Source organism: Gracilinanus agilis, chromosome X (genome assembly GCF_016433145.1).
Source record: "Gracilinanus agilis isolate LMUSP501 chromosome X, AgileGrace, whole genome shotgun sequence".
Taxonomy (NCBI): Eukaryota; Metazoa; Chordata; class Mammalia; order Didelphimorphia; family Didelphidae; genus Gracilinanus; species Gracilinanus agilis.
In genome coordinates, this window is record NC_058136.1 from 61,135,517 (window position 1) to 61,154,911 (window position 19,395).

The 19,395-nt window shown below is 47.5% G+C and overlaps 2 protein-coding genes across 8 annotated transcripts in view; one reads left to right on the plus strand and one right to left on the minus strand.

Annotated features, from left to right (window-relative positions):
* TEX11 (testis expressed 11) overlaps positions 1 to 11,266 on the plus strand; it is a 186,875-nt gene extending 175,609 nt beyond the window's left edge. The window contains exons 23-24 of the mRNA XM_044682860.1: positions 9,644 to 9,808; positions 11,101 to 11,266. Coding sequence (XP_044538795.1) covers positions 9,644 to 9,808; positions 11,101 to 11,172 — 237 coding nt within the window. The 3' untranslated portion in view covers positions 11,173 to 11,266. The remainder of the gene's footprint in view (positions 1 to 9,643; positions 9,809 to 11,100) is intronic.
* A 5,904-nt stretch (positions 11,267 to 17,170) lies between these two features.
* The window catches only part of DLG3 (discs large MAGUK scaffold protein 3), a 46,744-nt gene continuing 44,519 nt past the window's right edge, over positions 17,171 to 19,395 (minus strand). For 6 of the 7 annotated variants that reach the window (XM_044682972.1, XM_044682970.1, XM_044682971.1 and 3 more), the window contains 5 exons: positions 18,964 to 19,065; positions 18,604 to 18,776; positions 18,247 to 18,356; positions 18,040 to 18,131; positions 17,171 to 17,692 (listed from right to left, as the gene is read on the minus strand). In XM_044682972.1, the coding sequence (XP_044538907.1) occupies positions 17,586 to 17,692; positions 18,040 to 18,131; positions 18,247 to 18,356; positions 18,604 to 18,776; positions 18,964 to 19,065 (584 nt within the window). In that variant the 3' untranslated portion in view covers positions 17,171 to 17,585. The remainder of the gene's footprint in view (positions 17,693 to 18,039; positions 18,132 to 18,246; positions 18,357 to 18,603; positions 18,777 to 18,963; positions 19,066 to 19,395) is intronic. The other variant, XM_044682967.1, reaches the window with a different exon arrangement.

Genomic DNA, 19,395 nt, shown 5'->3' on the forward strand with positions numbered 1-19,395 from the left:
AGGCAAGGGACAATCCCTGCCCTCAAGGAGCCCACAATCAAATGGGAGATTGTCCCTTGGCCAAAGAGCTATGACTAGTTGGCATGAGCTTTTGGGAGGTAAATGTTAGATTCCCAACATGAAGACAAACTTCCTAACGATTTGGGCAGTGCTGAAATGGGAATCTGGTTGGAGGCCTTCAAGCAGAGGCTACTCTTTTCCATGGTTCCATGATTCATGTTCTTACTCTCCGCCTCCCTCCCTCCCCCTTCCCCCCCCACCCCGGTAGCTGACACGCATTTCCACTGGTTTTAACATGTGTCATTGATCGAGACCTATTTCCAAACTGTTGATAGTTGCATTGGTGTGGTAGTTTCGAGTCTACATCCCCAATTGTGTCCGCTTCAACCCATGTGTTCAAGCGGTTGTTTTTCTTCTGTTTCTACTCCTGCAATTCTTCCTCTGAATGTGGGTAGCATCTTTTCCATAAGTCCCTCAGAATTGTCCTGGATCATTGCATCACTGCTAGTACAGAAGTCCATTACATTCTATTTTACCACAGCGTATCCATCTCTGTGTACAACGTTCTCCTGGCTCTGCTCCTTTCACTCTGCATTACTTCCTGGAGGTCTTTCCAGTTCACGTGGAATTCCTCCAGTTTATTATTCCTTTGAGCACAATAGTATTCCATCACCAGCATATACCACAATTTGTTCAGCCATTCCCCAATTGAAGGGCATCCCCTCCTTTTCCAATTTTTTGCCACCACAAAGAGCGTGGCTATAAGTATTTTTGTACAAGTCTTTTTCCCTATGATCTCTTTGGGGTATAATCCAAACAGTGCTATGGCTGGATCAAAGGGCAGACAGTCTTTTAGCGATCTTTGGGCATAGTTCCAAATTGCCCTCCATAATGGTTGGATCAGTTCACAACTCCACCAGCAATGCATTAATGTCCCAGTTTTGCCACATCCCCTCCAGCATTCATTACTCTCCCCTTCTTTCATTTTAGCCAATCTGCTAGGTGTGAGGTGAGACCTCAGAGTTGTTTTGATTTGCATTTCTCTAATTATTAGAGATTTAGAACACTTTCTCATGTGCTTATTGATAGTTTTGATTTCTTTATCTGAGAATTGCCTATTCATGTCCCTTGCCCATTTATCGATTGGGGAATGGCTTGATTTTTTTGTACAATTGATTTAGCTCCTTGTATATTTGAGTAATTAGACCCCCGTCAGAGTTTTTGGTTATAAAGATTTTTTCCCAGGTTGTTGTTTCCCTTCTGATTTTCGTTGCATTGCTTTTGTTTGCACAAAACCTTTTTAATTTAATGTCATCAAAATTATTTATTTTACATTTTGTAATTTAACTCTTATTTGGTTTTAAAATCTTTCCTTTCCCAGAGATCTGATAAGTATGCTATTCTGCGTTCACTTAATTTCCTGATAGTTTCCTTCTTTATATTCAGGTCATTCACCCAATTCTGAGTTTACCTTGGTGTAGGGTGTGAGATGTTGATCTAAACCTCATCTCTCCCATATTGTTTTCCAATTTTCCCAGAAGTTTTTGTCAAATAGTGGATTTTTGTTCCTAAAGTTGGGCTCTTTGGGTTTAGCATAGACTGTCTTGCTGAGGTCACTTACCCCAAGTCTATTCCACAGGTCCTCCCTTCTGTCTCTTCACCAGTACCATATTGTTTTGATGGCCACTGCTTTATAGTATAGTTTAATATCTGGTACTGCTGGGCCCCCTTCCTTCACATTTTTTTCATTATTTCCCTTAATATTCTTGGTCTTTTGTTCTTCCAAATGAACTTTGTCATAGTTTTTTCTAATTCAGTAAAAAGTTTCTCTGTAGTTTGATAGGTATGGCGCTAAATAGGTAAATTAATTTGGATAGAATGGTCATTTGTATTATGTTAGCTCGTCCTACCCATGAGCATACAGTGTTTTTCCAATTGTTTAGATCTAGTTTTAATTGTTTGGAAAGTGTTTTGTAGTTGTGTTCCTATAATTCCTGTGTTTGTTTTGGTAGATAGATTCCTAAGTAGTTTATATTGTCTAGGGCAGTGATGGGCAAACTATGGCCTGTAGGCCAGATGAGGCCCCCTGAAATATTCTATCAGCCACTCGACATTATTCCTAATCTGATGAATACAGTGAGTAGGATACAATACAATGAAACTTTTAAAGAGTTGCCTTAGAAACAGACTGACAGATGAGCATTTCCTTTCCTTTGACCCCTCTTCAAAAAGTTTGCCCCATCACTGGTCTAGGGTGATTTTTAAATGGAATTTTTAAATGGAATTCTAACTCTTGCTGCTGAGATGTGTTGGAAATATATAGAAATGCTGATGATTTATGTGCATTTATTTTGTATCCTGCAACTTTCCTAAAGTTGTTGATTTTTAGCTTTTTAGGTGATTCTCTGGGATTCTTTAAGTAGACCATCATATCATCTGCAAAGAGTGGTAGCTTGGTCTCCTCAATGCCTATTTTAATGCCTTCAATTTCTTTTTCTTCTCTAATTGCTACTTCTAGTGTTTCTAGTACAATGTTAAATAATAGAGGTGACAGTGGGCATCCCTGTTTCACTCCTGATGTTCACTTCCCAATGGAAGGCTTCTAATTTATCCCCATTGCAGATGATGCTTGTTGATGGTTTTAGGTATATACTGTTTATTATTTTTAGGAAAGGCCCTTCTAATTCCTGTCCTTTCTAGTGTTTTCAATAGGAATGGGTGTTATGTTTTGTCAAAGGCTTTTTCAGCATCTATTGAGATAATCATGTGATTTTTGTTTGTTAGATTGTTGATATGGTCAATTATATGGATGGTTTTCCTAATGTTGAACCATCCTTGCATTCCTGGTATAAAACCCACCTAATCATAATGAATCACATGATCACATAATCACTTGCTAGAGTCTTTTTGCTAGTATTCTATTTAAGATTTTTGCATCTATGTTCATTAGGGAGATTGGTCTGTAGTTTTCTTTCTCTGTTTTTGATCTCCCTGGCTTTGGAATCAGTACCATATTTGTGTCATAAAAGGAATTTGGTAGGACTCCTTCTTTGCTTATCATATCAAATAATTTGTATAGTATTGGGATTAATTGCTCTTTGAATGTCTGATAGAATTCACTTGTGAATCCATCAGGCCCTGGCGATTTTTTCTTAGGGAGTTCTTTGATAGCTTGTTCAATTTCTTGATATGACATTACTTAAGTCTTCTATTTCTTCTGCTGTTAATCTAGGCAATTTATATTTTTGTAAATATTCATCCATATCACCTAGATCTGTTTTTTCAAAGTACCAGCTTCTCGTCTTATTTATTAATTCAATAGTTCTTTTACTTTTGATTTTATTAATTTCTCCTTTGATTTTCAGTATTTCTAATTTAGTTTTCATCTGGGGATTTTAAAAATTTGTTCACTTTCTAGTTTTTTAAGTTGCATGCCCAATTCATTAACCTCTGCCCTCCCTAATTTGTTAATATATGCACTCAGTGATATAAATTTTCCCCTTAGTACTGCTTTGGCTGCATCCCATAGGTTTTGGTAAGAAGTCTCATCATTGTCATTGTCTTCAATGAAATTATTAATTGTTTCTATGATTTGTTCTTTAACTAATTTATTTTGGAGAATCATGTTATTTAATTTCCAATTCATTTTTGGTTTGCTTCTCCATGTATCCTTGCTAATAACTATTTTTATTGCACTATGATCGGATAAGGTTGCAGTTATTATTTCTGCTTTTTTGCATTTGTTTGCCATGTTTCTATGCCCTATCTTTGTGAATGTTCCATGTGCTGCTGAAAAGAAGGTGTATTCCTTTTTGTCCCTATTTATTTTTCTCCATATTATCTATTAACTCTAATTTTTCTAGGATTTCATTCACCTCTCTTATCTCTTTCTTATTTATTTTTTGGTTTGATTTATCTAGATCTGATAGGGGAAGGTTTAGGTCTCCTACTTAGTATAGTTTTATTATCTATTTCCTCCTTGAACTCTGCCAGTTTCTCCTTTAGAAATTTAGATGCTATACCATTTGGTACATACACGTTGAGTACTGCTATTTCTTCATTGGTTATACAATGAAGGATGTAATTACCTTCCCTATCTCTTTTAACCAGATCTATTTTTACTCTGGCTTTGTCAGAAATCATGATTGCAGCTCCTGCCTTCTTTTTCTCAGTTGAAGACCAATAGATTTTGCCTCCAGCCTTTTATTTTTACTCTATTTATGTCTGCCTGTCTGATGTGTGTTTCTTGTAGACAACATATGGTAGGATTTTGGTTTCTAATACACTCTGCTGTTTGCTTCTGTTTTATGGGCAAGTTCATCCCATTCACATTCAGAGTTATAATTATCAATTATATATAATTATCAACCGTAGGTCTAGTTAGCAGATCTGAAACCTTCCTCACCCTCTAAAGCCTAGGTATAGAGCAGCTTTGGCAAAGTAATGGCATGGGGTAGCTGCTCCTGAGGACATTTTTTGCATGACCCACCCCTCTGTCCAGCTGCCCAAAGTGAACACTTCCTCCCTCCCTGGGTGGGGGGCATGCTCACAGACAGCTTGATGTTGCCCTCTGGGCATGCAAACTCTAAAACCTTCACCAACACTGGTATAAAGTATTATTTAGAACTACCTTAGTAGGATTCCAAAGCGGACATTTGTTGTGTTCTCCCCCGTTCCCTCCTCCCCCGCCCTCCCCAGACTTTACTGGTAGCTGAGAAGGTGGAATGAAGCTGCTTAGACAACTGATGAGTTACAGAGTTTAGGATTCTTGTCCTCCATTCTCCCTAGTTGAACCTGGGGCCCGAGAAATGCCCAGCCGTCCTGCTGGAGGAAAGACTCTGTACAGTGGAATTCAGGGTCCCCAGAGCCAGGTAGAGGCAGAGAAAAAGAAGTGACTTCATGCCACCCAGCCCCACTACAGCTCTGGGCTATGGTCTGCTTTGACAAGAGAATGAAAGCAAACCTTTGTTGGCTACAGCTGCTGAGCAGGGGTGGGATTAGCTGTAAAAGCTGTTGTCTTTTCCTGCCTGAACTCAGCTGCCCATATACAGATAGCCCATATGGGCAAGTAGGCCAAGAGAGTAGGATGACAGTTTGGCACAAATTGACCCTGACCTGTGTGGCCTTGAGCAAGTCACTTAACCTTCATGAGTCTCCTCTGAAAAACATGGGTTGATGGCCTCCATGAGATCTAAACTGATGGTTTTGCTAGGAATCTCCCAGACTCTGCGTGTGCATGCACACACATGTGCCAATTTTTCTAACTTTACCGTGGTGGTTTGGGAGACTTTTTATGGTTCCCTTTAGGGAAAAGAGTCCATTTCTCAAAAAGCTCTGGGTCTCACCTTGACCTTCTAACATGTTTTCTCTACTTACCCAAGGTAAGCTTGAGCTCCCCTTTCCAGTGAGTAGTGGGTATGTGTAGGAGGAAGGGCATTCAGGGTTACCTTCTCTTTTGGCTGCTTTCCTTCCTCACCCTGGAATAGCCCAGCTCTGCTTCTTGGGGATACAGAGTGACTCTTGGCAGAGCTCGGTTACTTTCTCAGTTCTTCGGATATATTTTTTATTTTTGACATATCTTGGGCTATGCTTTCCTGCTGTTTATCTCCCCATATGCCACTGGATGCGCTCACTTTTTAGGCAGAGCTCAGTTTGCTGGTTGGGTTCCCTCGTCTAAGAGACAGGCTATTCTGGTTACTGACATGCCTTTTCCCATGGCCTGTTTGTTTTGTTCACAAGAACATCTTGTATACATTTGCTTTCTCTAGTTTCCATTCACTCTTTATTGATCAAATGACCTTTATCTCTGGCATCTGCTGGCTGTTCAAGAAAATCTAAATGCCTACAAGGGAGCTGCTGAGCAGATGCAGGAAGAAGCCAGGGCCGAGGTGGTCCGAGGCCACTCCAAATGTGACAAAGGCAGGGATAAAGAACCAAGTCTTAGTCATGTCCCCAAGAGCAGTCGGGGAGGGAGGTGCAGGTTTTGGAATAGCTGTCCTCCATTCTTGGCCACTGTCACCTCCTCCTAGGTTTGATCACTGGGAGGCTGTGTATCTCCTCTGCTCTTACGTAGGTCTTCCGCCAGCCTAAGAGGAAACTCGACGCTTCTCTGTCCCATTCCCTTTCACCTCCTGAGGCATGTTTTTCTCCTCCTTTTGATCTAGCTTCTTAATTTCTCCTCTAAGAGCTTCTTCCCTTTTACCTTCAGAAATACACAACTCATCATGGAAAAAAGAATTTTCTTTGGCCCTTCTGCCCCTGTTATGAAATGCACCATCGCATTTCTCTCCTTGCTTTTACTGCCAAACTTATCAAAAGAATGATCCGTACCTCTGGCCTCCATTTACTTCTCACCCACTCACTCCTAAACTCCCTGTTCTTTGTCTTCCATCTCTGCTGTGCTCACCAAGTGGTCGCCTCTGCCATCTGCAGTGACTTTTTCTCAGTTTCCATTCTCTTTCCCCTATTTGACACTATTAACCTCCCTCTTATAGTTCCTTTCTTCTCATTATTCCTCCCAACCACAGACGTTCCCAAAGCTCTTCCCTGCTGTGATCGAGGCCTGCCTCATGGCTTTAAACATCTCCTTTTGGCCACTGCCTCAGAAATTGGCATCTCCTCTTTGGAGTTCTGATCCCATATTGCTAGTTACCTGTCAGCCATTTCTAATTGCGCGTGACATCATTGCTTCAGACTCATCATTCTCCGGCTAGCCCTCCCTCCTCCCCCACTTCAAGGCCACAAGTCATGGGGGTCACTTGCAAACTGTATTCAGGGGTGGGTGGGTGAGAGGGGAGAGCTTTGCAACAAACTGAGGCATTTGGAGTAGCAGTTCATGTACCATCTAGGAACTTCCTGGGTCAGGAGAGGCTTCAGAGGTGGTGCAGTGGGCAGACTTGATATAAGGAGAATGAGAATCCCAAGCATGTGGGGTGAACTTCAAAGATATGGAAACCAGAAGCAGAGTGTTAGATGTGAGTAAGGAGAAAAAGCTGATGTCTGCTGAGGTTAGAAAGATGGGTTGGGGCCAGATCCTGCAGGGCTATGATAGCTAAACAGAGGAGGCGAAATGAAGCCATGTTCAGATCTGTGCTTTGGCAGCAGTGGGGAGAGCCTTGAGGCAGGACAACATTCAGGGGGCTGCTATTACATCTATCCAGGTGAGAGACTTGTCTAAGCTGACAGCGGTGTGAGTGAACAGAAGGGGTCAGATGCAAGAGACGTGGAGGAAGAAATGACATCATTTTGGACATATTGAGTTTAAGATAGCTCAGAGACATCCATTTTCAGATGAGCATTAGGCACTGAAACTCAAGGGAGAAACTGGGATGAGATGTATGTAGAGTCCCCCCATGGAAATCGCTGAGGTCATGAAGAGAGAGAGTGTAGAGGGAGAAGGGAAGAGGGTCTGGGGCAGCACTGGTGAACATTTTTGAGCTCCCGTGCCTGTTCCCTCTCCCCCACATTACTCCAGAGAGCCAAGGAAGTGCTCACTTGGGTGCCTGAACAGAGGGGGAGGCATTAAAAAATGTCCTTGGATGCTGGGAAGAGGGGGAACGGAGCAGCTCCTCCCATATCAGCCCAGCACGTGTGCCAGTACTTCACCAACACTGGTCTAGGGCCAGACATTGAACAATACTTACAGTTAGGCTTTGGTATTTTTTTCCCCTTTGAGGGATTCAGTTAGGGCGGGCGGGCACCATTTCTCTTTCAGAGATCAGTTTATTTAAAGTCTGTATTTCTTGTTTTTGTATTTTTTGTTGTGTTTGTCTTTCTTGTTTCTTACTTGGGTATTTCATCTTTAATTCATCCTTTTCATTTAAGGCTCCAGATGATGTCTGTCCCAGGGAAGCGGTCAGCATCTGGCTCTCTGAAAAGCAGGCCATACTTGGAAGCTTAATTTGCAATATTCACATTTTCTTTATCCTCTTCTTGAGTCCAGACAATCAACAAAGCAAGAACTCGAGCCCTGATTTGTAGCATTTGCAGATTTCCTTGCTCTTGGGAGTTGGTTCTTGCTGGCTCTAGCACATCCCTAAAGTGGTTTTGGATGATTTTTCCTCATTTCTTTTTCAATCCTTGTGAATTCCTCCTCCTACATTTATCAGGGTAATTTACTTTTCCTCTCACTTAAGAAGAAAATCAATGGTTTATTGATTGAATTAGTCTCTTTGCAAAAAAAGCTTTGTTTAAAGGTTCAATAGTCGTACTTTGGTTTAGCTCTTTTTTGCCTTCAAAACTTCCACTTTTGTGCTTGTTTAGGAATTACTTTTATTGTTGTTCCGGGCCCAGTTCGTTGGCCTTCTTTCTTTCTTCCTTTTGGTAACAGGAGGTCAGACAGATCCACTTTCCTCCTTTAGCCATACGCTTTGGTACATCATCTCATTGTTATGATGCTGCTCAGTCCCTTCTGTTGTGTCTGACTCTTGGGGACCCCTTTTGGGGTTTTCTTGGCAAAGATTCTGGAGTGGTTGGCCATTTCCTTCTCCAGTTCCAGATGGGGAAACTGAGGCAAGCATGGCAAAATGAGTCTCCCTGACTTCATCCATCCTTATCCATCCTGCCTTATCCATTGTGTCACCCCACCACACACAAGCTATAGCTTTCGTGAATCATTGAGTTGCTTTGTTTACCCAGATCTTATTTAAGATCGCATTATGCCTCCCTGCAGTCCAGCGTCACCAAAAGGTTTGAACTTGTCACTCGGTTTACTTTAGTGAACCCTAGAGAGTCAACTAAAATGCAGTTGAAACAGCTAAGAGCTTCAGCAAAGTTGCAAGATAGAAAATAAACCCCACACAAATCACTATACATTACCCAAAAACCCATCAGGAAGAGAGAGAGAGAAATTCCATTTAAAATATGGGCAGAGAGGGGCAGTGGGTGGCTCAGTCAGTGGATTGAGAACCAGGCCAGAGATGGGAGGTCCTGGGTTCAAATCTGGCTTCATACACTCCCTAGCTGTGTGACCCTGGGCAAGTCACTTAACCCCCATTGCCTTTCCCTTTCTGCTCTTCTGCCTTGGGGCCGACACATAGTATTGATTCTAAGACAGGAAGCAAGGGTTCAAAAAAATATCTGCAGACTTTGCTTGCCAAGACAAGTTCGGAAACTATATGAACGCAATTAGAACTGCTCATGAGCCGATATGATAAAAACGACCCCGTTACCTACACGAGTTTATTTAGTGCCTTACCAGTGCGACTGCCAAAAATTATTTGAAAGCCCTAGAAGAAATAATAACAAAATTCATTTGGAAGAATTTCAAAGGTCGGGGGAACCGGCGAAATAGAGTTGTGCAGGCAGGCAGCCTAGCGGCACTGGATCTCCTACTACGCCGCTGTAATCGTCAAGATAGTCTGGTGTGGGCCAAGAAGTCGAGGACAGAGTAGGCCCATGAGCTACGGCGGCAGCCGCGGAGGGCCAGAGTAACCTAGTGGCTCGTAGAGCCGGAGGCTCCAGCTGTCGCGCGCTTTTGAGGTGAGAGCTGAGTTGGAATGCAAGTTGTCACTTAGCCATCTTTCTCTTCAGATCTTCTATGGAGCATCTTGCTGCTGCTGCTGCTGCCCGCTTGGCCATGCTCCATTGGCAGGAGGACATAAATGAAGGGTGCCAACCCTGCCTCCCTTTTCTTACGTTTCAGGAGGAATACCCACAGGTGGAAATTCTTTGGCTGATGACCAAAGCCTGGAATGCTGGAGTCTCTCAGTACAACAAGGGCATGTATGTGGCTGCTGAGAAGTGGTGCCATCTGGGAATTCGTTTTCTTGACCACCTTGGATCCCTAAAGAAGTGCTATGAAGGTCAGGTAAGACAGCACCTTCTGCACGCCCGGCACTGTGCCAGGTGCTTTACAAACATGATCTCATGGGATATCAGTGATGGCCTGTGAGGCAGATGCTATTATGTATGACCCTCATTTTACAACTGAAGAAACAAAGCCAGCCAGAGGCTAGGTGACTTGTCCAGGTTCACACCACTAGTTAGGGCTTGATCTTAGGTCTTCCTGACTCCAAGCTCTGTTTCCCAGGAGTGGGTTGGGAACAGCAGACGTAATGAAAGGGGGGGGGGGGCGCTCGACCTCCCAGAGCTTGTGACGGGAGCTTGGGTGAAGGGCTCCCAGGGAGGCAGGCGTCATCCAAAGGGGGAATGGCCTGGCTCGGGAAGTAACCAGAAGAGCCTACATTCGCCACGTAGCACTTTGGAGGTTTGCAAAGAGTCCTCCACGTAGAGTCTGATTTTAGTGGTGCAGGCAGGCTGCAAATGGAGACAGACTTCTTGTCAGGGATGGTGAAGAGTTCGATTTTGGGCAGAGGCTGCACCGGTCAGCTTTCAGGTTCCTTCCAACAGAAAGCTTTTATGATTCTAAGGGTAGGAAACAGGAAGAATAAATGGAGGAAGGGAAAAGAGTTGGGTTAAGTTCAGCCAAGGGGCCCAAATGATACTTCAGTGCCACTTTGACAGGGCCCGGCCCGGCCCAGCCAGGGCCGGAGACTCTGGAGGAGCGATTCTGGCCCAAACCAGTGACAGTTCTCAAACGGCAGTTTCTTAGAAGCCTGTTTAATCCTGATGGCTAAACTTGGCCCCAGAGAAGAAAGCAAGAAATTCATCTTCTGTCCTTTCCCAGGGCAGGAGAGAAGTGACTCTGGCTTGGGAAGGCCGCACCTATTTTCAGGCTTGGTCGAGGCTGTTCCTCGTTTTCCCAAATTGCTCTTCTTTGTCCTTTTGGATTCTCTGCTTTAAGGGATGACTTGGGTAGAGGATAGGTTGGGGAGCGCTACCAAGCCGAGAGCCTTAAGAATATGTGGGAGTTAGTGTCCGAGTCAGGCCTCTCGGGCCTCGCCCTCCATCAGCTTGCCAGGAAGACTTAGGAAGAAAAGATCCTTGGACCCATGGGGGAACTAATGGCACAGCAGTGGTTTTCCTTTGCCTCTGCCTGGCCCTGAGACACAGGCCTAATGCAGGAGGGGCTTCCCCCCTGTTAGAGCTTAGGGGAGGGCAGGAGGCACAAAGGCTCAGCCTCATCACGGGAGCTTAGCCGCAACTCTGTTCTGGGTTCCTCGTCTGTTCTCTAAGCTTGTTTGGGGTTCTGTTTCCCAGATGACTAAAGTATATGGGCAAGTCCTAGCCAAGGTGGAGAGAGAGAAGAGTTTGCCTCCCAATGAAGAATAGGAGCTACCAGAACCTGCAATGCACAGATGTGCTCAGGAGCCCAGCGTCTAGGTCTGTTCTTGGAAGTATTCGAGTTGTGGGGTTAGATGGACTGAATGGCATAACCGGTGGGGGGGGGGGGGAGTGTTCTTGAGCCTTGGATTCAGTTGTTCTGTCTAATAAAAATGGCCGTTCCTCCTTGTGTTCGGGTGCCACATCTCTGCCGTTCGTCTCTGGGAGAATGTTTTCGAAGGTGAGTGGGGGCTCTCGGCCATTCCTCCCGGCCCCGCCTGTGAGTCTTCTTCAAGCTCCACACGTCCCTCCTTCCCTAATCACCCCATCCCTCAAAAGGCAGTCACAGGGAAGCACTTAATGAAAAGGCACGTTGCCCCAGAGTCACCCCTAGGTTGGGAACAAAATGCCTCTTCTTCCCTGGTTCCAATTCCTCAGAGAAAAGAAGGGCTGGGTTCACTGTTTCCAAGTCTCTGCAGGGCAAGGACCAAGGGGCTTGCTCTGCTCGGCTCTAGGGGATAGGGCCAGGGAGGAAAATGAAGGGAGTCTGGTTGAGAGTATGCTTGTTCAGACCAAGGTAGAGCCAGAGAGCTCTCATGTAGTAGCCTGCAGTCTACAGTGGTGTTTCCCAGACCCTGACTGGGGTTGGGAGCTTGCACAGTCAGACCAGGAAGACAGCAGTGAGACTCTACCCTGGACTCGTGGTGGCGAACCTATGGCATGTGTGCCAAAGACAGCATGCAGAGACCTCTCTGCAGGCACAAGTGTGCCATCCTGGCAGTTGCTCCCTTCCCCCTCTCCACTGCACATCCCTGTGCCTCCCCATCTCTCTGCACTTACTCCCTTCCCTGTCTCCTCTCCTGGCACCCAGTCCGGCCCCACCTCCACTCCTAAAAGATCTCTACTTTCTTCCTTCTTTCCCCTGCTAGTTGCCAGTCTAGCCCCCTAAAGGCTAAATGTGTTCCCTCTGCTTCCACCCATGTGAGTTGCAGCCCACTAGGCAGCCCTGGGGAGTCTGGATGCAGGGGGAGGTCCTCATACCTGCAGGAGGTGGCTTCCCCCACAAGCCAGCTGGGAGCCTGGTCTCTGCCCTGAAATCAGGGGATGGGGCACTTGGTCTCTTGGTCTCCTCTCCCCCAGGCTTCCCCTCCAGGCTTTGGCAGCAGCCAAAGCACTCTGCAGTTCCTTCCACCCCCAGTGGCTGGGTGTAGGGGTGGGTGCCTGTGGCCACAGGAGGTGGCTTGGGAGGGGAGTGTTGGGAGCCCGATCCCGCCCCCCCCACATAGGGGGGCGGGGCACAGCATCTGGGGTGGGGAGGCCCCCTGCATGGAGCCCCTAAAAGGTTCACCATCACTGCCCTAGATCAGTCAATCAGTTGACATTTATCAAGTGCCTACTTAGTACTGTGGGATACAAAAAGAGGCAAAAGTCAATCCCTGCCCTCCAGGAGCTTCCAATGGAATGTCCAGGATAAATAGGAAATTATTCCTAGAGGAAGGCAGTAGAACTAAGAAGGGCAGGAAGAAAGGAAGCCGAGAGACTGGCAGGAGAGTGCCCCGGGCATGGAGAAGAGCCAGAGAAGATGCCTGGAGCCAAGTGTTCCTGGACCAGCCAAAGAGGCCAATGTCACTGGATCAAAGAGCCAGGTATAGAGCTTAAGCGAACTGGAAAGGAGGTCTTGTGTTTAATCCTGGGAGTTACTGGGCAGGCGGGAAATCACTTTGGCGATTGATTGAATGGAGGATCGTCTGGGAGGGAGGCGATGAGGAGAGGACGGGGTATTGCAGAGGTGCTGCAAAGGTGAAACCCAGAGGCTCTGTGTCGGCTGGGGCAGGAGGGAGAGGGAGCCAGGAGCCCGATGGCCTGGGGGGACGGGCAAGAGACCAAGTTCAGTTCTATTGGAATCCAATCTGAGATGTCTGAAAGACAGTTGGAGATTAGTAGGGGGTTGTGGGGAAAGAGAGGCATTAGGTGGGTGCAGTCAGGAATGCGGTTTCAGACAGCTAGCCCAGTGGCCCTGGGCAAGTCACTTTATCTTGTTTGCCTCAGGTTCCTCAAGAAGGAAAATGGCCAAACCTCCAGTATCTTTACCAAGAAACTCCCCCAAGGGGGTCAGGAACCATCAGCCATGACTGAAAAATGAACAGGTAGATTTGCTAATACTCAGGGTGGGGAACTGCAGGGAAAATGGAGAAACCAAGAACTCGACAACAGGAGCAGCCAGATGAGGAAGCCTCGATGCCATGGAATTGCCTCAGTGACACTGTCGGGATTTCCACGTGCCCGGGACGCTAGGATTCTGTGCGATGCCAGGCCCCATTGGCTCTCGTGCATACAAAATGCTGCAATGCATTCTCTTCCTTCCAGGTAGGCTGTGGAGGATGGGTGGGGCATGGTGATGAGCACCCTGCCAGGACTGGAACCTTCAAAACTTTGACAGCAGCTTCTCTTCTAGAGAGGCTGCAGCCAGCTTTGTATCCTCCTGCCTCTGCCTTGCCATGAAAGACCTCTTACCCCTCCCATTGTTCACCCTTTCATGCTTGGGCGAGTTCAGTGCTTTCCTCTCTGTGCAGGGCTGGTGCCTCCAATCTCTTCCTCTGTCTCGCCCAGAAATTACTTCCATAGAAGAGAAGATGTCTAAGTTGCCAGGGGCCATTTCTAGGGGTGAAGGGCTCCGGGTCTGATCCAGGCCACGAGGACGTGTGCCGTTGTGCCCAGATCTTCCCACATTTTCCCAATCTTGTCCTTTCTTCTTGCACAAGAATATTCCTGTACGCTGGCACGTCTGAGTCTCTACAGCCGTTTCTCAGTTAAACGATGCCTTTCTTTGCAGCACTTTGCTTTCAACTAGGAAGAGGATCTCCCGGTTCTGATCGGAATGTCTGGACATTTACTGGGCCTTTGGGGGGCTGACCTCAGAACTCAAGCCCAGGTAAGTCACCTGACCTCTCATTTCCCTGCCAACTCTGTTGGAGACGACGTGTGTCCACCAATGAGATCACGTTTGCTTCCCACGTCCCCTCTGTCACTGACTGCTCCCACCTTTGCCAGTTTGCAGTGAGGGGAAACTGAAGGTGTTTCAGTGGCCACGTCTCTAGTTGTCATTTGGAGTGTTTTCATGGGAGATTCTCTTGGGGTTCAGTTTTCACGTCAGCATCTTATTTGAATTCGTTTTATCCGTTTATCTTTGTGTCGTCACCGTGTTATCATTTGTCTTAAATAGGAGCTCTCTCCTGAGCCGAGTGCTAGTTGCGAAGGGACTTCCTACTGTTCTCATTCCTTCTGGTTCTAGTGGGAACGTCTGTATTTGGGTCACATGTACGTTTTGAGCTTATCGAGCGAGGCGATGGAGGGGGTTGCTTTAGCCCTAATTTCTGCCGCAGTTCTTCCCAGAAATCAAATCCGTCTCCGTCCGAGTACCTTTGGCTCTATTTTGTCACACAACGAGCTGCTGCTTCTCGCCTATCGAAACCGCTCCCCAGTCGTCTTTCCTCTTTAAACAGAACCAAATCATTTCGATGACTTTCGGTCATAATTGAATTTGAATCTCACTTATTCTTCTCTTTGAGGGTCTAGACTTTTTGTTCTGCCAAGTAAAATTGTTATTATTTGTGCCTAAAAATATCCCCTAGGAAGGGGCAGCTCAGTGGATTGAGCCGGGCCTAGAAACCCTGGGCGAGTCACTTGACCCCCATGGCCTAGCCCCATTTACTCTTCTGCCTTGAAACCACTACACAGTATTGATTCCAAGACATAAGGTGGGGGGCCTAAGAAAGTCCCTCAGGCGTTTTTATAGCACTGAAGGTGCTATATTTAGGTAGCCCCGGCATTCCCATTCTATTGCTATGATGCAGACATGAGCACTGAGTACTCCGGCTCTCATTGCTCTACGGAATGTCTTGTGTGGGACTCGGTAGATATCTGATGGCTTTTGTTAGTTTGCCATTTACCGAGGATGCGGCCTGCTTCTTCCCCAGTTCCTTGGTGTTTTGTGCCTCACTGATTGACGATGGGTTTCCCTTTGCCAGTGTTCAGGCCTTTGAGTTTGTTCTCGGTTTGTTGCTGGAGTATTTTTTGGTAGCTCTTCGATGTCGAGTAAGAACTGACTTGTGAATGCAACTCTCTGGGGGTGTGGTGTGGTGTGTGGTTTCCCTTTTTATGAGGCCGGGTGGGCTAAGTTCTTTGTGGTGGATCAACGTAAGAGCGCTATTTGGAAGCCCCCTAGCTTGTTGCTTGCTCGACTTTGCTAGTCTTGAGTGGGAACTCCTTGATTCGGCGCCTCTGCTTTGGGGTGTTCCGTCAGCGAGTCCCGGTCATGGTTCAGGCCGTCGTTCCCTTGCGATGGTCCACACTGGTGCCATGTTGTGCGCATGCTCTCTGGCTATGCCAGGCATGCGATCAGTCAGTGTCGTGTGTGTGTGTGTGTGGGGGGGGGGGGGATGTGCCTGGCTTCTTGGCTGAATTTCTCCTATTCGGAGAGGCACGTCGGCCTCGCACTACACGGTTACCTGTCACTGGCCCAGCCTCTCCGGTTCTCCCCCAGCCTAGATTTTGTGGAACCCAAGGAGGGCTGCAGAGTCAGGTAGAGACCCTGACGCCGGCGGCTCCCCTCCTCAGCCCTTTCTGGCTCCTCCAGGGGCGGAGCGCAAGCATTCGAAACAAGCAAAGGTCCTCTGAGCCACAGTTCATTGCCAACTATTGTTTATTAAAAAATATACGTCTCCTTGGAAGGAACAGTGGTAAACTGACTCACGTCAAGGTTACCCCTTTAAGTCTTTGCCTTTCTTCTCTGGGAGGGAGTGAGCTATGTCCAGAAAATGCATTTCCATTCACAGCAAGGAAGCTGCCCTTCTACGCTATAACCCCTTCCTTCCCCGGCACCCCAGCCTTGGACAGCTAGTCTATGTTGCTGGTAGAGTAAGTTTAAGAATGACTCCCAAATTTGGCTAGTAGTTCCTAACTGTCTTAAGTACCGAGGTGGGGGGAGGGATTGCCAGTGCTCCAGCTCTGGAGCCTAGACACTCCCACGTTCTTCCCCGTATCACCAGTCCACAGTGGGTAAGAGTGAGACATGGCAAGGTTGCCTACCTTAGCCAGGCACGTGGCTTTCAGGGGGAGAAGAGGGATAGAGCCCTGTCTGTGCTTTTTGTTTTGCTCTGGTCAGGCCTATCAGGAAAGGGCTTCTGCTGCGGCATTGTGGGCGTATGCCCTCGGGAAGAGCAAGGATGCTTCATTTCTCACTGTTACGTGGATGTAGCTCTGCAGCTCAAAAACAGTCGCTAACCAGCTGCTGGGGAGGAGATGGAATAAAGGCAGCTGGAGAGCGAGATCTCACTAGTGGAGTGCCGAACCCATAGCAGTCACAGAAAAGAAAGAACGGCTCCCCTCCCCTCCCCCCCCCCGCACCCCACGGGAGCCCTCTGGGTCACTCACTGGCCAGGTCTGAGCTACTTAGAAAGAAAACCCTCCCAACATCATACAATGAGATGCTCAGTTAGCAAAGGTGACACCCGAAATCAGGAAAAGGCGGACACAGCAAGTAGTAGGATGTGTTTTGGTTTTAGAGCAGCTTCAAACGAACAAAAGGAAACCTCCATGCAAACAAGTTTGGTGGGGTGGCGAACACTGTGCACTTTCAGAGGGAGCCCAGAGGCTGACCCCCACCCCCGCCTGTGGAAAACAGACAACAACGCTCAGCTCTCAGGAGGGCGGCTCGCCAGATGTGGCGGCCACTGAACTTAGTACCATTTTCCCATCGCTTTCCTGCCAATTCAGCATCGGAAAGTTTAAAAAGCTCTTTCAGTACCGTCAGGAAATTCCCTAAATTCGGCTTTTCTAGTCCCAGCTCTGTGTGTGTGTGTGTGTGGTGTGTGTGTGCGTGCGTGTCTATATATATATATATATATCTATATCTATCATATGGGCATATAGTATATATATATATATATAATAACTTCTATATATTTCATATAAATTACATATACATATAAATAAGATGCGTTCAGTTGCCATTTACATCGCACTAGTCAGAGCCTGGAGACAGTGACACGGATGGAGGAGGAGAAATCCAGTTTTCTGTCCTGAGTCTATCATCGACAATCCATCAGCCGCCTTCTCTGCTGCTTGGTTTGGAAAGAAAAACAATGACTGCCGGAGTGGCGCCGGAGCTGCTCCCGGGAAGGTCCATGCAGGAATGGGCACAGTCACGTGATGAGTGAGATGACATCATCCCAACAGAAAGAAACAGGACTAGAAAACTCAATTTTGCAACAGATCTAAAAAGGGGGCAGGAACAGTAGTCATTTGTTCTCCTGGGAGAGAGACAGGAAGGAGGAAGAAGAAGGGGGGGGGGCCTGGGTTCTGCTCACAAGAAAATGGATTTGGGGGAGGGGGTGAGAGGAGGCGAGGGGAGCTGATGGTCTTCAGAGTTTTTCTGGGGAGGGGACCCAAATGTAGTGGCCAGACTGGTCCTCGATAATTTGTTTGATTTTGTTATAAATTTCCTCCAGCGAGTCACCCTGGACGATGGCTAAGAAGAAGAGGGGAACAGTTAGCACCGTGCCACGTCCCAGGCTGGGGCACAAGCCACACCCCCTCCCCCCTGACCAAGATGGTCCCCAGGTGGGGCAGGGGCTTCAAAGAGTTGGGATGCCTTTTTCACCATCTTCGGGACAGGAAGCCCCTGAACCCCCTCCTCCTCCAAATCACGCCCCTAATTTAACAGTCTTGCAGAGGGCTCCAAAATAATCCCGGGGGTCCAGCTGCTGTCTTGGTGATCTGCTAATCATCAGAGGAAACCAACCCCAGCCCAAAGCCCAGCTTCTTCTGCCTGGCATTTGGGGAAGATTCGAACTCCCGACCAATCTTGCCCCTCACCTGTGAAGTACTCGCCAAACTCCTGCTCAAGTTTCATGGCTTTGTCATAGATCTTGTTGGCCTGCTCATACGTCTGTCTTCGGTTCATTTCACTGCCAGCCACGGGGAGGAGAGAACCACCGTCAGGCTGGGCTTTCCATGCCAAAAGGAGCAGGAAAAGGGGAAGGCGGACATACCCCCCCCCCACCCACGTTCAAAACCACTTACACAAGAGCTTCCACAGACTTGGGCTTGATGAAAACAGCCACGGGGTAAAGCTGCGCTTGCTGCAGTCTCTTGATGGCATTGCCAGACACGTCTAAGATGCAGTGCTTCCCCTGAGGGAGAAACAGGAAAGGGGGGGGGGCTGTCAACCCAGGAGAATGACCCTGAGCGGGGGCCCGGGATGGCGTTGCTATGACCAAAGGGAACAAGCCTCCCCTTGATCCTCCAGAGCCAGTGAGGATCCAGGAAGAACCAGGTAGAGGTGCCCAACACACAAAATGGTGATGGTGCGCCAGGCGCCGTTTCCTGCCTCGATTCCCTAGCAGGTGAAATTTCCAGGCGAGAGGCCTCTGGGCTCACCCTCTCTGCCACTGCTCGTACTGACTGGATGCTGGTGCCATAGAGGTTGTCGTTGAACTGTCCCGCTTCGATGAATTTGTTCTCCTGGATATCCTTTTCCATCTGTTCCCGGGACACTACAAAGTGATAGTCTTGGCCATCCACCTCATTTTCTCTTCGAGGCCGAGTGGTGTCTAAAAGAGGAGTGTTGATTTAGGGCAGGCCCAGAGAGAAGAAAGGCTTTGGAGCCCCAGCCCGGGGCTCCTCTCCCTGCACCATCCCAACCGAACGAACACGCCCCAGTTTGGGCTCCGGAGCCCCTGAAACGGACTCTTCCCCTAAGAAACCTTAGGACGGACCCAGTGATTGAGGGGTTCTTACGTGGCACACAGGACCCAAATTTATGTGGGAACTCAGAAATCAGGTCGTCATTGACTCGGTCCTTCATCGGGCCCAGGATGATCACTGGCCTTGCATAGTGAACTAGGGAGAATGCACAGACACAAGGTGAGTGCCTCGTCCCGAGGGCTCCCCCCCCCACTCCAACCTGGCTTGGCCCCAGACTAGGGTCAGTAGCCCACGAATCAGAGGAAGATCTACTTACAGGCATAGTATCCAAGCAAGCCCCTTTTATTTGGGGAGGCTCGAGCTGCCAAAAGTACCTCTGCGCTGGGAGCAGCGGCTGAACAAGGTCCCAGGAGCTCAAGAAGTGGTGGTGCCAAAAGGCCACGGAAGGGCCAGGGAGCCCTGGATCTCCCCACTCCCACCCCGACCAACCTTTTTCATCGTTAGGGATTTGTTCTGTTTAAAGCC